Source organism: Empidonax traillii, unplaced genomic scaffold (genome assembly GCF_003031625.1).
Source record: "Empidonax traillii isolate 1590-97213 ecotype Southwest subspecies unplaced genomic scaffold, ASM303162v1 scaffold281:size1424471, whole genome shotgun sequence".
NCBI lineage: Eukaryota > Metazoa > Chordata > Aves > Passeriformes > Tyrannidae > Empidonax > Empidonax traillii.
In genome coordinates, this window is record NW_020955474.1 from 911,052 (window position 1) to 929,046 (window position 17,995).

Genomic DNA, 17,995 nt, shown 5'->3' on the forward strand with positions numbered 1-17,995 from the left:
TAATCTTCAGCCCTAATTTAGTGGCTTCACAGCAGACACATATATTTAAGCCACATCAGCACTGAATGTACATGGTCACGAATGATGCACTGGCCATGCCAAGGGCAGCCTAGGAGAGAGGCTAAGAAAAAAGCCAGTCTGCTTTGACTCTTAACAACGGAAAAGCAGTTTGGAGAGAAGGAAAGGAAAAAACATCAAGGAGTGCAATTTAAAAAAACAAATGTTCAGACATTCTGGCTTCAGTGCCTGAAATACAACTCTAAAGTTTGTTTTAATAACTCTGTAACTACCAATAAGGAAGACAAATGAGGAGGAAAATATAGAAATTGTGATCTCTTGGGAACCACATATTTTATGTTCCTCTTGCGACACAGTGACAGGAAGCTGAACACATTGCAAGGAGAGGATCCATGGTGCTTTAATGTATGGAAATGCATTAGATGGCAGTACCAGTAAGACCAATGCATTTCACCTCACTCAAGTGAATTTTGCTAAAATGCTATTGTTCAAGTGTTCCAAAAGAGCACCTGTAGTCTTAAATGGAAAATCCTCAAAGGGAAGCAAACGCTTTTTAGAGCCAGTTGATAGAAGTCCAGCATCAGAGCAATCCCTACGAGACCTACAAGGTGAGAAAAGTGTTTCAGGACAGCAAACTGAACCCTACATTACTTGAATGTGTTAGCTGGGATAGCCATTGCACCGCCACGCAGATCAACTCAGCAGATGTAACAGTAACACCATCACATCAACAAGACCAAAACAAAGCCAAGTTGACTCTTTGACAGTGAGTACTCCTGAATTTTCCATTTTCCATTCTGCCATGAAAATTCAAAACATCTTGCAATGTTGAGAGAATGCATCTCACCCACAGGGCTGCTGTGCCCATCTGAATGTAAATGAATGTAATAATCATACATGACGCAAGGGAGAAATAAGTTTCCATAAAGGCCACAACATCAATGGAGAAAACAGTGCACTGCAACCACACAGACCAGTTCTTACAAACACAGAAGACAACTGCAGCTTAAAATGCCAAGCAGAGTATGGCTCTGCTCCACTAAGCATTCCAGAAAAAACCCGAAGTAATATGCAAACATGAAGAAAAGCAGAGCGGAAATTATTATTCTTGTGACAATGAAAAGTGTATAGTAATGAACATACACACACCTACAGCAAACAAAACATGTGAACTACCATGCAAAAAGCAAGAATGACAAAATAACAGAGAAACAACTGAGCCACAAGACTTACCTCATAAGTCACATGGATAAAAGAAACCAAGCAAGCAAGCAGGGCAAGAGGCAAAAGGAAGAGTACTTCATCCCCTTCCCTTTAAATCTATAAAAAAATTACATTAATGCAAATAGAGCTTTCTGAAAAAAACCAAGACAAATTCATAACAAAACCCAAGGGAGAAAGTCAAGATTGCTTGAAGCCACGCCAGTATTTGAAAAACTGCTAACAAATATTTGATTTATGCAAAAACAGTCAGGACAACCTGTATTTGTTCTTCCCAGCTAAACAGTCTCAATTCTTGATCTTAATGAATCAAGAGGACAGGAAAGAGGACAGATGCTTTTAAGCAAAACAAATTACTGTTACTTTTGCTCAGAGCTATCAAACAAATCATATACATGAACTACAGTTTAGAAGCAAACTTGTACTGTACCTAACATATTTAGTTGAAATTTCTAAAAAACAGGGTTGAGAAGTTAAATTATACTTTCTCTTAACTGACAAATTCTTTAGAAATAAGCACTACAAGAAATACACTACAAGAAATAGTACAAGAAATACAAGTCAAATTTCTGCTAGTCCTAACTACAAGCTTTTATAAAATAACATTTCCCACTGAAAGTACAAAGAATTGTGTGCAATTAATGTTATAGATAGTACTCACTGCACTAAGAGTGAAAGTCATTTTCGGCTTTTAGTTCAGATGAATAGGTCAGATACACATTACAGAATTATTAAGGAAATAAAGAAAACCCTACTTTATGCTTTGTCTAATAAAGCAAACTAGCAACACACTTCCAAAGGCATTATTTTATCCCAACATAATTTAACTTCCAATTGTTGAATGTGGGTTCCAAGACTGCAGTTACTGCACATCCCCCTGGGACAGCACATACTATGTGCACTGAAAGAATAGCCAACCACTTTCTGGTTCAAGCCACAGCGTTTTACTTTCATTTTCAACTGTAAAAAGTAAAAAATGTCATATTGCAGGCATAAATCAAAATAAAAACATGCTTTTGCTTATCATCCCATTATTGTTCTTCCTCCTTACTTATGTAAAAATTGCAGGTGCAGGTATAACAAACTCAGCAAGCACGCAGATACCAAGCAGACCCTTGTAAATCCAAAGTCAATGCTGAAAACCAGGTGAAGATTACAACATTTTCACAGCCTGTACAAGATTGCTATTCTGATCCATACGTGTTGTTATTCTTTCTGGGCTGGTAACTTCTGAAGCCATTCAAAAGATTTTTCTCAAAAACACATCAAGTCTCACAGGCATGATGGCTTCTTGCCACATTTATATTAATTTTTAAAAGGCTGCTGAATTTGGCTGTGCTTTAAACAGTGTACATTCTTTATAAGAACACATGTAAGCTACTTAAAGTAACTATGCATGTCATTATTGCTTCCCATAAGAAAACAAAAACGTACAAGGAATTCTTGTTTGAAAAAGACAAGTTTACATTTGGGTTTTTTCCCTTCCCAATGCTGTAACAAGTTCAGACAGTTGGCTAGGAAAAAAAATTGGCCACTTGCTATATCTCTCATTTATAGTATTAACTCTTAAGTAATAAACCATCAAGAGTTAAGAAAATAAGCAACAACTCGCAAAATTCAGACTTTTGTGTTTTTAGAAGAATTCTGCACAGTAAAGGAAACCCTGTTAAGGGTTACCCTTGTTTTCTTCATCCATGTGCAAGTCTCATGGCATTCAAGCTGCTAAAATCCTTTCTTCCCATCATCTTAACTAGTCATTGAAACTGGAAGGGGGAGAGTGATTGTTTATATCCTCTTCTGTAAACCTTTCAGCCTTCCTGAAAATGTGGTGTTACATATGAAACCCTGTCATCTCCAGGGCTTCACCCTCCTCCCTTCATGTGTTGTTCCACTTGTCTCAGCAAAATGAAGATTTGTTGCCCCTTGAAGGTCACTTTCCCCTGAGAAGAAGGAGCAGTTTGGAAGGCAAGATCAATGGTTTTGGTTTATTATCAGTTCACTACTCAAAATTCAGTTGTAACACAACCACAAATCTTAATCTCAGGCTAACGGGAAGCAGATATATTGCATTAGACTACAAATAATAGAGAATAATATGTTTCTGCATTTAAGGTAAAGAACTGCTTTGATGATAACTGCCAGGTAAAAAAATAAAATAAAAAAATAAGGTAAGATGTATAGAAAGTAAAATTTTGGAAGTTACAAAAGGAATCTACATGAGTTTGCTCGAAATATTATTTGTGTCCCCTCCTATAGACAGGAAGGTTGTCTGAACGTAACTCAGAAAAACAGCATTTTTTCTTCTGCATCATACAATCCCCATATAACAAGCAGATGTTGACAGGAAAAGGTTTGGGTTTTTGTTGTGGGTTTGGTTTTGTTTTTCCTCTCTGTCTTTCAGCTGTCCAGATCACCTCTTAGCTCAAACAGGAAACTTCATAGGGAAGTTGCAGCACTGCATACAGAAAAAAAGCTTGCAAATGGTCTACAAGCCCATGCACAGAGTTCTCTCAGACCACCAGCTTGGCTGATCAGAGACATGTTGTTATGCAGACTGCACGTAAGCCTCCCTTTTACATCTTGTGAAGGAAAGAAACTTTAGGATTTGTGGCAAAGAGCCTGACATCCACCCCTGTGAGAACTAAACCACAGCAAGCATCCGACCAACGCAGTGCAGCACAGGCAGACTTTGGTCTTATCTCCCTTCAGGCCTCTGTCTGGTATGGTTAGCTTGATTTACAGAAATGCAATTACCAATCACCTTGCAGAAACGCACATCCTTAGTGAGAGCCTATCCCAACACAGGGACAGGCTGCCAAATGCAATTTTGACCCAAAATTGTCAAAATCAGAGCAAGTGCGAGGATTTCTTTTACCCTGCAGAACAAACCAGCCAAAAATGAGACCCCATACACTGCATGGAAACCAGAAAGTGCGTGCTCAAAGGGAGGTGCTCTCTTCTGGGCTATGATTCATCCCAGTGACCAAGAGCCAGCCAAACCACAATGGTTACCTACAGAAAGGGGTCAGGGAGCTAAAAGACATGAATTTTTAGAAACTAAAGCCAAAAACAAGAGGGGGTTGGATAATATGAAGATTGATATAACCTAAAAGTAAGCAAAAGCAAAATAAAGGCAGAGAATAAAATTCTCTGACATGAAATGTCCAATGGGGTGAGTAGCCCACATTTCTGAAACATTTTTCCTTAAATCCCCAATGTATGAAGGATTTCAAACTGATCTCATTTGAAGTTGCTCCCCTTTGCTTTAGCAATGAACTTCTGGTCTGCATATGGGATATCCAAAATGATGTGACAGCTCTTCCAGCAACTAAGGTACTTCAATCCTCCACATTAATCTTCAAGCTTCTTTAGTAACTCGAACAAGTTTGCAATTTGAGAAGTTCTTTCCTCTCAGAAACAGTCCTGGAAACAATGCAGTTTAGAAATATTACTGGGCAAAACAGAGGGGAAACAAAATTTGAGAAGAATTTCAGCTTGAACCTAAAGTGCTGAAAGCTGAAAGTGGTATTCCTTTGCTGTGCTGACACTTCACATTCCAGACTAGAAGCAAGTAGAAGGTTATCTAGTTACATTACTAAAATTTCAACCATTCCATCTGATGTCCTCCAAACCAAACACCAATTTTATTTTGGTGACACAAAACAGTATGGCCATTCTAAGAATAAAATTATCAAAAATAAATTTTGTCCTAGATGGAAAACTATCCCCACAATACTATCACAGCTATTTTAACGGTTATTTTATAATCCTAATATATTGAAGCAAGGATTGAGAATTGGAAGTGAAATTTAGGCTGTGAAGTTGAAATGTATTCCTAAATTATGGCACATCCAGCATTTTTCAGAAGTTTTACCAAATGCTTACAGAGTAAATGAAACAGTAGTCAGTCCTAAAGACTTCTAACTGGCCCAAGTTCTCGTACATTTTTAGTATGATGGCAAAAGGCATATCCAGGAAACAGCTCATCTTCTGCCAAAATTAAATCATCTCAAAGACGCTCATCAGAATTTTTTAAATGTACTTAAGAACAGAGCAAGGTATTTTCCCATAGTCTTTTTCTCATAAAATGCTAACGAATTCTGACTCATTTTCTGAAAGAAAGAAGAATAATCAAAGAAAGGAATTCAGCCAGAGGCAGATGTTTAGCATGGAATATTTCAGCCTAGAAGTTAGTCTGACAAAATGGTGAGCAGCCAAACACAAGGTTTTGTAATGACACATGTGAAACTAGGACAAAAAGAGTATTAGCATATTAGCAGTGTTGCAGGTCTGTTACTATAGACAACATTAAAAATTTTCATTCTATTAAAAAGACAAGCCTATTCAATAGCTATTTCTGTTCCATATATCAGAAGCAGCAAGAGGATGTCCTCATACCACATAAGAATGATAAAGAAATCTCCTACCCAGTAGTAACTCAGGTGGAGGTGTAACCAATGCAGAAGGCTTCACTAGTTTTAAGTGAGCATGCCTGTATAATTTTCAAGATATCATTTCTGAAGAGATTTGGCTAAAGACATTTCTGATTCTCCAATAGCACTTTTTAGTGAGTGTTCAAATACTGGTGAAATTCCAGAGGACTGAAAGGATGGTGATATTGTGCTACTATTCAGGAAGGGCAAACAAAGTGGCTTACAGTAACTGAAGACCAGCTAGCCTGTCATCATATCTAGGCAAAGTGACTGGAAAAATAAGTAAGGAATTAAGGTCATAAATACAATGTGCTATTCTGCATGGGTGGCATTCTGAACACATAGCACGCAAATGGCCACAGGATGGAAGCCCTCCAAAGCTCCAGGGAGAAACAGTGAGACTAACCCACAGTTTGGGCATGACTTTTAATCATACAACCTTCTTAAGAAAATCTGACCATTTTCACTGTGACTAATGTACCCTTTAAGTGGAATGCAAAAAAAAAAAAAAAAAAAAACTTTTTTCAGAGAACTAATTTTGTGAATTACAGTTAGTGCTTTTTACCAGTGGAGAATTATAAATGAGTAACAGCAGATCCAGCAGGATTTGGAAGTAGATGCTCATGCTAATAAATGATTTCATCATTGACATAAAAACAAGTTAAAAAACTGTAAGAAACTGTGGGGATACCACAAATACAAGTAAATTCATGACTAATAGAGGACAGGCTTGAGATACACAATGATCTGAACTCTGTGGTTAGCTGGGCATACTCGAAGCCAACCTGGATACAGCGCAAATACTTCACCGTGTTCAGGTAGAAGAAATAGAAAGAGTAGGTGGGGAGTGGGAAACAGATCTCAGAAAACAACAGTTATAGAAGTTATAAAATCACATTGGACAGTCAGTTCAACTTGAAGTCCCAGCACCATGCTGTGACCAAAGCCAAACCAGACCCAAACACTTACCACAGGCCTTGAACCTACAGGAGGCTGAGAAGTGAGCTGGATATTAATGAGACTAAAACTGGAAGAATACATACAGAGTAGCTCACTCTGTTCTTAAGACCACGCCAAAAAGTTTTAGAGGGTGCAGTAAAGAGCCAAGCAAATCACTTGAACACTGATAAAAATGTTTTAGAGACCCTTGAAGAGCTCAGTCTATTTAGTTTATGAAAATTGTGAGGCAGTACGGTTTTGCTATGCTTTGCTATGCCAGAAAGGGAAAATGTCACATACTGAAGAGCTCTTTAATCTAATGAAGAAACAAGAAACAAAAGGGAGGAACTAAAGCCAGACAAAATCAGCTTTGGAACTTTTAAAAATTTGGGAGTAGAATTAGGAAAACACTCTCAAGGCAAATGATAGATTCACTTATCTACGTTTTCAAATTAAGACTAGAGGACTTTCTGAAAAATAAATGCAAGTCAATATGGGCTCAGCTTAATACAGAATAAATGCTTGAAATTTCAGAGACTACAGTCGCACACACAAAAGTTGATTAAAAAACTTAACCATTTCTTTACAATTAAACTCTATAAATCCATTACCGCTTGAGAAACACTGCTGAAAGGTGGTGCTATCAGTCACCAGATTTGCCTAACTCCCACCATTTCTTTTCAAGAAAGGCCCACTGTGGTTATGCTTCACACTCATTTCATGATTGTGTTCTATTTGTTCATGTTTAGTGTCACTCACGATTTCAGCACTTGTCCATGAATTTTTATCCATGTTTGTCTGTTGGCAAGGAGCGATCACAAAATAAAATGAACAAGAGGCAAGGTTGATTACAAAGAAACACACACACACACACAAAAATCTGCACACCCATAAATCAAAACTTGAATTGTCCTACAACCTTTTGAGAACACCATTTTCCTATGTGATGCTGGAAATCAAGGAGTTGTGAAGAATCTAGATGGAGCCTACTTAAAATATGTTCTTTGCTCCTTATATTCAAATACTTTGATGACTGAGACTTTAGAAACCATCACATTTAGCAGAAATGCAATATTAACTCATAAGACAATCAAGAGAGCATTAAACCCAAGTCAGGCAAAACCCACAAAGACTATAAACTTAACTGTTATCCCTATATAGGCCACATGTACACATGTAAGTATATATTTTCACAGTAGCATTGTAAAATGCTTCTTACCTGAGGGGATTTTTGCATCCGAAATACACTGGTGCCTCCAAAAGCTAATGGCAGATCTTTCTCTGTTCTGCAGCCGACATAACCTCTCAGCTAGCCCACCCCTGCAGAGAATAAAGGCATGCTCAGTTTTGCCAGGAATCAGCATTGGGTTTTGCCAAGTGACAAGCCATAGGACAGATGTATATGTATATACATTATACATATATGTATGCTTTGACCCTTAGAGACAGAATCATGTAGTAAAATTATGCTTTGCAGATTAGTTCTCCTAACTTTGATTTTCCAAGGGACACACTCCCAATAAAACATACACTTAGAGTCAAAACAAACAATAAAACATTTTCACTCTCTGGATGTCCAAAATTTTCATGTTTTCAGTCCCATCTCCAACATAAGGATTGTAACAAAAGGTTCCCAACTTTTCTTTGCACTTATGCATGGATCCTAATAGACACTAGAGACAACTGAGAATTCAAAACAAACCAGTGTAACCACTAGTTATAACAGGTTGGGTTTTCTTTTCCCTCACAGATTTGTTTGTCTGTTGGCAAGGAGTGATCACAAAAATATTCTTTTACCCATACTTGACCCTATGATTCATTTCACAAGCTGGGTCAAGTGTGCAGTTTCAGTGGTCTGAACACTCTCCAAGATGAAATTAATTTAGCATTCCCAAGGTGAGGAGTAGAGGAGTGGCATCTAGCACAAATACACTTAAGGTAACACTAAAGCAACTCCTACTCCTGGTTTCAAAGCCAGAGGACATAATTTCTCACTTTAAGAACAAAAAGTTGTGTGTTAGAAGCTGTCTTTGGGCTACTACAAAGAGCTCTGGACTACTGTGGAAGTGTCTGAACACTTTTCTTTGGTTTCAAAGAAGTAATTTGCATAAAAACCTACTTCATTCTTTCCTTGTAGTGTTTTTCCAGAAGTACTACTGAATTTATCAATAAGGGTTTCTACTAAGGTGAAATGTGTCCTTGGGTTAAACTTGGTTAGGAATCAACAGAGATAACACACAACTATTTGTGCACATGAATAGAATTTTTTAGTTCAAAAAAAAGACAAATAGCTTGGTTAAGCTCACGCCGCACATGTGAAACTAGGAAGACACACCTGTGGAAATCAAGAAGAAGCTAAAAAGGCTAAGCAGGACTTCAAGTAAGCTGTAAAAAATCTCTGTCTGGTTACCAGTTACTAAGTAATTTCACCCACAGACAAATCAACACATTATATGAAAAGGAGTTTGCAGTCTCAGCTGAATTTTTAATGAACAACTATATCCTTTGCAAAATTGTAACTATCACAAGAATTATTAGAGGGCATGGCTAAACATCTTGGTAGTAAAGATCACAGAATGAACACTATGAAATACAAGAGCCACATTTGACCCAGAAGAATCTACAGAAGTTTTGTAGTTTATATCACTGCATCTCCTCTATGGCTGCTGTAAGGCAGAGAGGAGAGAAACTCTGACTCTTTAAGAGGAGGAAAAAAAATCCCCAAACCCCCAAAATAAAGAACTCAGACTTAACAAGCTATAAAACCTGCTATAACAAGAAGGAAAACAAACAAACATATTTAGGAAATCTTGGGCTGAAATGAAGTTCCAGATGAGCCTAACAACCTTGTTTAATCCTGGTTTCAAGATGGACTTTAAGGCATAAGGGCAACTAATACAGGTAAGTGCAATCAAAACTTTGGTAGCAAGAGAAGCACAGCCAAGCACAGAACTTCATACAGGAGAACATACTCTGCTGATAACACTGTGCTCATCTACATTTCCCCCAAAACATGAGCACTGAGGTGTTACCACACCACAGCACTTGTGGCCAAGACAGTTCTACAAACTCCAAGATGCCCACCAAGTTCCTCTTCTCACCATGGAACTATTCTCAGATACAGTTGCAGTTCAGTTTGCCTGTGTGGTTTACACAAGCCATGCTGAAACTCAGCTAGGTTCAGAAATACAGCAGTAAAACACATTTTGAGATTGCTTGTTTTAAAAGTCTTGCATGCATGACTCTGCAACTGAACTCCGTGGCTGGGACTGCAGCAATACACCATACAGCTAGCAGCTCAAACCCTTGTTTTGCTGAAAGAAAACTGTTCAACAGGGCTGTCCTAAACCCCTACTCCATTCCCTCCACAGACAACAGTCACAGAAATGTATTTTCTTAGTTCAAATAATGCCAGAAAGCCTTAAGGTACCTTCAGAAGAGAGCAGTTATTACTGGCTTACAGCCTAATTTCCCCCTTTTTCCCCAAAGAGGGCTATGGTTGTGTCCAGTCAATAAATTCCTACTCTTCTGCAAGCCAACCACAGTTCCACAGGAATGTCCTGTAGCATGAAGGAAAGCAAGTTTCAGGATTTAGGGCCACTGCACACATCACTATTCCTGTTTCAGGCCTGATATGCCTACTAGTAGGGTCTCACTGACATTCACAGCTTCATAACTAATTTGCTAACCATGTCTGTATTAGGATAAGTCATCACAATAGTCCAAGAAAAGTAAATCTGTGACTTTCCTTAGCTGCCCTGTGTGCTAAGAAAATAGATCGTTATTTATTAATCATTCCAAATGCAAACTGAAAATATCGTAAAGCATTTTGCATATTCTTGGTTGCAGAACACAAAATATAACCACAAATGCATTTATGAGAGGTTCTCAGCTGGTCATTGTAAATGTTTTTATAATGTCTGTTTCAAACCTTGTGAAATTGGAAAACAATTCAAGGACATGCCATGCACAAAAGGAATTTCTATGGCAAGAGCAAGAGTTAGAACTTTACGGTTTGTTTCTTTCAAAGAGGTAGAAACAAAGGAGTTTAAACACCGCCCCAAATCCAGGAGGATTAATCCCCTTTTTAGCTCAAACACATAAAATAAACAAAGAAAAAGGTGCTTTTTGTTACATAACCTGTCAGATTTGATGACAACAGCATTTGAAAGCAACTAATTCCTTCTCATACAGTACAGGTGCCCACATTATTAAAAACACTTGTGCATGTGCTGTGAGATACTGTGAACTACACAGCCAGAGTCACTTCAGGATGTGTGGATAAGAGGTAAGCCAACATTTGAGGTTTGTATTCATATATATATATATATATATATATATATATATACACACACATCTCAAAACATTTGCCAAATATATATATATATTTTTTTTTTGGCAAATGTTTTGATTACTAATGTATGATTTCTGTTATCAAGGGAATCAACAAATGATTGAAATAACAAAAGCTGTAATTTCAGATGCATACTTTACTGACCAGCTTTTCAAATTTGCTCCCAAAATGTTTTAATATGAGCAAATTGAACACATTTGGAGAATTGTTAATGCAAAGGCTGTTCAGTGAAGCCAAACTGCTCAGATACTATCTCCACTGCCCACAACCTTTTTATTTTTAATCACAAAACTTTCAGTACAACTATTTTTCCCTTTAATTCCCTGAAGGCAGACAGATTTAAAAAGCAGCAATTCATGTCCTATTTCCATACTAAATCTGAGCTTGTTGAAATACTGTATTTAAAACAACATATTGCTATTACTGTCCATGTCCAACAATATTCACATGAAGGACAGCTTTGATGACCATAGGAAAAAGCTCAGCATCCTGCACAAAAGCTCTGTTTCTGGTAGTTGCCTCTTCCCACAAACTTTAACAGCAAGACCAAAGAGTTTTGTGCCACCATGCGACAACCATCACCAAAAGGTAACACTGACCCTGATCTGTGACTCTCAGGCTGCTGGTCCCTATCTCCCAAGTCCAGTGAGGCTAATGGAAAACAAAACAAAATAAAACCCCAAAACAACAACAAAAAGAAAGAGCACTAGTGAGTGTGATGTGTTTTGAAAAGTAATTTTCAGTCTTTCCAAAGTGGTGGAGATGTCTCTGTGTTTATTTTTTAAGGTTTTTATTCAGCAGGGCACTTACCAAAAATAACCCCACATTCATCCAAATTTACTCCTTTCCAGACTTGACTTGAATGTAAGAACAGTGAACACTTAAGCATGTCATTACTGAGTTGTCTTCTCATATACGCTATATGAAGGACTCCATATAATTCAAAAAACGAAAGGTTATGCAAATATATATCCCCATCTCAGGACTAGGTAGCTTCCCTCCTCTCTTTTCAAAGCCAATACAGATCTTCTCTCCTACTTCCATGTTAACCAGTGAAGTAACTGACTTCTGCCACAATCAGCTGCACCTTTCCACTCCACAGGGCATTTGCTAAAGGATGAAAAATGACCCCTAAGCGTGCTGGCATTTAGTTTGTCAACAGTGCAACCCCATCAGCCAGTTTACAACTTGCAAAATAATAAGCAACACTGAATGCTGACAGTCACTACCAAGTGCTACTTTAGTGTACATAACAGCACAGGTACATCTGAAAGACGTGATTAAAACATGTTGGCCACACAAACACAAGTTTCTACAGAGGCCCACCTCCTCTCCAGCACAGAAGAGAAGCTGTTGACTTCATGAGGCAACAAGGGATCAGAAAGAGTAATTTTAGCTTTACAGATCAGCCTCACTCAAGCTCTGACTCGACAATAGATTCATCAACCTTCACCTTGGATGAACCACCACTTCCATGATCTCTGGCATTATTCTGTACCAGATGCTGGATTTTCTTGCACTGATTGCTGACTTTCAATGTTCTCATCTATTGCACCCATTCAGAGAGGTTTTTTTTATACACCAGTCAAATCAACAAGGCAGACAAGGCAAGTCTCTTCTAAAACCTTAAGGATTCAAGGATTTAAGAGTTCAATAAGCCAAAGTCTGTGTAGTCTCTCACCTCTCTTCTTGCAATCGTTCCACAGAGGAGGTCACCTCCACAAAATATACATGGAACAAAGATACCATTGTTGCAATTCCCCACAGCACAGTGAGAGAGAGAGGTATCTTTCAGCAACTGCATTAGACAGAACTGACCATCCAGAGAAATAACAGTGTCTTCAGCTGTAAATTCCATCCAGCATACACCAGAGACATCCTCAACACCACCTTTAACAATTCAACATTTGCCAGAAGTGCCTGGACATTATACCGCAATTATTCTTGCAAATTAAAAATAGTTCTTTGTCACAGACACCAAAGCTTCAGCATTCTTGCGGTCCTAGTTGTCTCAGTGCAGAGGAAGAGATGTAAGGTGGATTATAGACATAACTGCAGAGAACAGGGTGGGTGAGCACTTTCTACATCCCACATGGCCTCTGGTGAAGGATTTCAATTAAAACTGTATAGGTAGTTGATTTTCCCATGCCTCTTCTGGGGTTTTCTCCTTTCATGGTTTTCAGAGCATTGATCTCCCCTTCTTACCAGCCACTGAAAAAAACCAACCATAACCACAGCTGAAAAGTTTCCCACAACTCTCTGGCTCTTCAGACTCCTTTAAAGAAAAAAAATCATTTCAGATTGTCCTACCTCTCTTACAGCAGAGGCTCTAAGCAGAAGTAACATGATTTAATAAGAGTCTTCCCAGAAATAAGTTATCCCCACAAGATAAGTGAAGAGCCTTTCCTTCTGTTCTGAAGGTTTTGGCTTGCCTGAGCAGAGGTCTTGCATAGAAAAGCAAGCACCATAGTTACACAAACCAAAGGCACCAAAATTACTTCTCTCTGATGGGGAAAAATGTACCCTGCTAAACCATTCCAATCAACAAGATACATGACACATCAGTTGGAGAAGTCTGTCATCTTAAGGAAAGTGGGTTGGTTGATTTTTCTACTAAATATGGTGCTTTTTTTCCCTCTGTTAACACCAAACACCTGGCCAGAAACCAGCCACACTTTTTAGTAAAGAAAACACATTTAAAATTCCACTACGTGCAAAATAATTTTACTGTGTACATTGCCAGTGATTACAAGTGGTACATCTGTTGTGCATCCATGATATTCTTCATTTATATTCTCCTAAACCAACAAGAAATTTACTAGCAAGGAAAACTTAATCCAATAGTTAAAATTAGCATAAGAACATAACCATCTGAAGGGCTAGTCTGTTGCTGTTACACCTTCATGCTACTTGTGGATGCATGTAAGAATGAACAGTCCCAATTTTAGAGTAAAAGCCTGCTTCATTTGTGCCAGCTCCCTCTTCCCTTGGCAATTTCCTTTATTTTCAGGACTTCAGTTGGCCTCATGTAACAAATGGGTTTCATTTTACTGCAAATAGTATCAGGACATTCTGTAATTTTCTCCTCTTTTGATAACACAAGTTAATTTCAGCAGATCAGATCTGTAAGTGGTCTGCACACAAGCAGATATAAGATAATTAAACAGCATTTCCCAAGATTTTATCTTACTCTTTAACTAAAAACAGCCACTCAAGTATTAAAAAAAAAACCCAAATAAGCTAAAGCATCTATCCTTCACAAATAAAAGCTCTTGCAACATGACAGATTTAGAAACAGAGTTAACATTATATAACTTAAGATACCTATTTCCTACACCAAACCTCAGACTTTTTTTTCTGACGGAAACAAAATCTAACTGGAAAAAGCAAACAATTCATAAAACCTTTAAGAAAGGTTTGCTTGTAGACAAGAAAAGCTGAGTGCATGCATTTTAAGTTTTCTTCTTCTTTATAAATACTGAATTACCCAGTTATTTGCTTAACCTATGTAACAAATGTTGAGATTTGCAATACTCTTAATTTCCCCGTTCTTTCACAAGGGAACTTTGAAAGACTTGGAACTAAAGCAGTTCAGACATTTCACCCCGTAGCACTAACATGAATTCCAAATCTAAAAGGAGGAGTGTCCTGAAAACTTATTTGCAATATATACTCTTTTCCTTCAGGTTTGCAAATCCCTTGCATAATTTCCCCACAAAGTGCTGACTCAAGCTGAGAAACTGAAACTTTGTATGGAATAAAAAAGAGCAGAAACATCTAAACCCAACATCCCTTGACCTCATCATCAAGGCAATTCATCTCAGCATCAAGTACCACTAGTATCACTTAATTACCAACTCAGTAGCTCGCAGGTGCAGTACAAGGAAAATTACACTACTCCCACATCCATGAACAATTTTGTTTAAATAAAGGAAGGCAGCTACACAAGACAGGATATAATACCAGTGTTTAAGGTGAGGATGTCCCAGAGCAGTGGCATTGATGGCTGTGAACTAGAGAGATGATATACTTTGCCTCTGGCATGACAAAGTGGCACCTCCTACAGCACCAACACCCCTGAAGGGCAAACAACACCACACAGACTACCTGCTCTCCCCTATGAACCATGGGTAGAAAGAAGAATAATCTTTACCTAGAACACTTTTGAAAACAAAAACTAACATTACAGGGGACATATAAAGACATACAAGAATTTGGCAGTAGGCATGGGGGGAGAGGAATTGCTTCTGTCACACCTTTCTTTTCAGACACCAATAGTTTCCCAACCCCCCCCTGAATTCTAACAGAAGAGGACTGCAATATGCCCCTTTATATATGGCTCATCATAAGCAACACTGGATATTGTGCATGTTCATTTGGGGACATAGATGGGCGTCCCATTTTATTTATACTCAACGATACTGAATTTACACTCAAATTTCTAACACTAGGATCACCAATATTTATTTTAATCATCCATAATTAGCTTAATTCGGGAGTTTTCTGTTGATTTGGTTACATCATTATTTTTGTTGTGTATGACAATTGCATCTGTAATAGGGTCAAACTCTTTCCTCTCATCCAGACAATCACCCATTTCCATTTTAGCACCAGGATTGCAGGAGGATGGGACAGTAGAAAGGAACTCATTTGAATTTTTCCACAGGCTGTTATGGCTCTTTTCTTTGCGTTTTTTTTTTGTTTGATTTTGCTTGCGGTTTGGCGGTGATGTTAGGGGGTTTTCTTCGAGGTTGCATAGAAGAATGTAGCCACTGAGGTTACAGAGGCACAGCTGCAATCAGGTAATGCAAATATAAGTGCGGATTGCAGCATGCCTAAAAATTTTGGAAGGGACTGTTACACACGGTGTAAGATTTTTACACAAAATATTAGCTAAAGTTTTTTGAAAATATTATCTCTGCTTTTTGAAGATAGCTTTACTCACATCAAACAGCAAAGAAATGAAAATTAAAATACTTTCTATTTTCTTTAAAGGGGAAACAAATCAGTAGGAAGCCTACTCTACCTACATCAGGACTCTTCCATGAAATAACCATATTCAGTACTGCCTGGACTTGGAGTGGAACCTATTGCACAGGAATTTGCATAAGGAAGATGGCAGCTCTACCACCTGCACCAATCCTTGCTTCCCTAGGCACCAGCCTGGAGAAAGAGAGCTCAGCTAAGTAGAGACTCTCAGCTCTCCTCCCCCTACTGCACAGTTCCAAATGGTCCATCCAAGCGGGAGCCTGTGGTCCAAATCCAGCTTGCAGGATGATTTCCCTGCTCACTGCTTTTTCTGCTGTGGCCTCGATCTGCAGCAGAGGTAGGAAGGAAGGAGAAATGATGAGCCAAAAACTGCTTTGTAGCTTTCAGCTTTTTAACTAGAAAGAAGGAATTGTCACCTCATCAATCAAGAAGCTGACAAACCTTTCCCCGAACTGGCCTTCAATCCACAGCACTGAAAACCTGAGCTTTCCTATTGAGGATGCAAACTCTTATATCCACTGTTATCACATCAGTGAAAATGTTCTCTGTCAACAGTAAAAGGAAGGATGGGAGACACACGTGCAATTAATGCCCTGAACAGGAAGAGTGAAAAGATGACAATTACCTGGATGAGCAAAATAACTAGATAAACAACACTCATAACTGAGGAATTTCCTGCCTGCTTCCCTGTTCCTAAAAGAATCCGAAGTGGAACCACAGGATGGAAGGTAAAAAAGCCTGCAAGCTCTGCTCCTCTGGCCACTCCGGACAGATTACATTCTATATCATTGTGGTTGGTTTGGTTTTGCTGGCTTGTTTGCTTTTAAAGCTATTTATTCTCTTATACACTTGTTTCAGAGTATCTTTGCTGCAAAACGTTTCTAAGGCTAAGACAGTTGATAGGAGAGGTCATCAAATGAAGCTGGAACTCAAAAAAACACAAACCCACTAGAGGTAACAGCTTCTGAACTGCCAAAAGGTGGAAGAGCGCCTGGGCAAAATACCACTGTACACTTTTCCTGTTCTTATTACTTTCACACACACTTGTTTTTGGCCACTAAAAGGCATTTTTGGGGGTTACAGCTTTGGTCTGACCTAGTACAGCTGTGGCTAAAGTATGTTTCTAAAGTAACGAGAAAGCTTGGTTGCACAAGCAAAGCACTTTAAGTATAGAGATCCTCAGTAATTAGGACTTCCAAACCTGTTTCCTAAGTCAGCATTTTGAAATAGCTAAGAACATTTTAGAGAAAAATAAGGTATGTGTATTAACTAAAGTGAAGATTTACTTTTTAAGTAATTGATGGATTACTGTACATAGAATGATCTGTGAAAGAAAAAACAACAACATAATTAAAAATACAATAGGAATTTATAGCAGCGACATTTGTAATTGTAGTCTCCACAGCTAGAGCATATTTTCATATACCATTTAATTTAACACAACTTTCATTAATTCAATATAGGAACTGACCGTCTCTGCACTGTAGCTAGAATATTAGGCTTCCACTGCTTAATCCCATGTTGTTTTCTTTCAGTAGTTAGGTATCTTTTTATTTATTTGATTCAGTCACAGAGATTTAAATTTCAGATTAAGAATACAGCCTCCCTTTGCCTAAATACCATTCTGTCCTACACTATTCAGAACTATTGCTTATCCAACTCTTTCCCACAGGATATTGGATAATTTTGCACTGACCAAAAACCAGAGCTACAGCATTTCTGCAGACTATCTGAAGAGGCACAAAGCACTGTAAGGATTAGAAGCTAAAAGAGAAGTATGTCCACTCACACATCTGTAAGGCAGTGTAAAGCATTATTAAAAGTGCAAAAACCAAATCGATTTGTACACAGGAGTTCGAGATTGAGAGCTTTCACCACAGATTTTAAAACTGAACTTAGCTCTTTCTTGCCTTTTTTGCTTGTTTACAGATGACATTCTTTAACTTTCTTGAATCTGCGTCTCTAAAGTGTTTATCCTTGAAACACATTCCTACACTTCTGTAAGTATTATTTTACTTAAAAATTAAAAAAAAAAAAAAAA

The 17,995-nt window shown here is 38.1% G+C and overlaps 1 protein-coding gene across 1 annotated transcript in view; it reads right to left on the reverse strand.

Moving 5' to 3' along the window:
- Positions 1-17,995, reverse strand: part of SPIDR (scaffold protein involved in DNA repair) — a 199,020-nt gene that overhangs the window by 128,886 nt on the left and 52,139 nt on the right. The window contains exon 7 of the mRNA XM_027890237.1: positions 7,831-7,931. Within this exon, the coding sequence (XP_027746038.1) occupies positions 7,831-7,931 (101 nt within the window). The remainder of the gene's footprint in view (positions 1-7,830; positions 7,932-17,995) is intronic.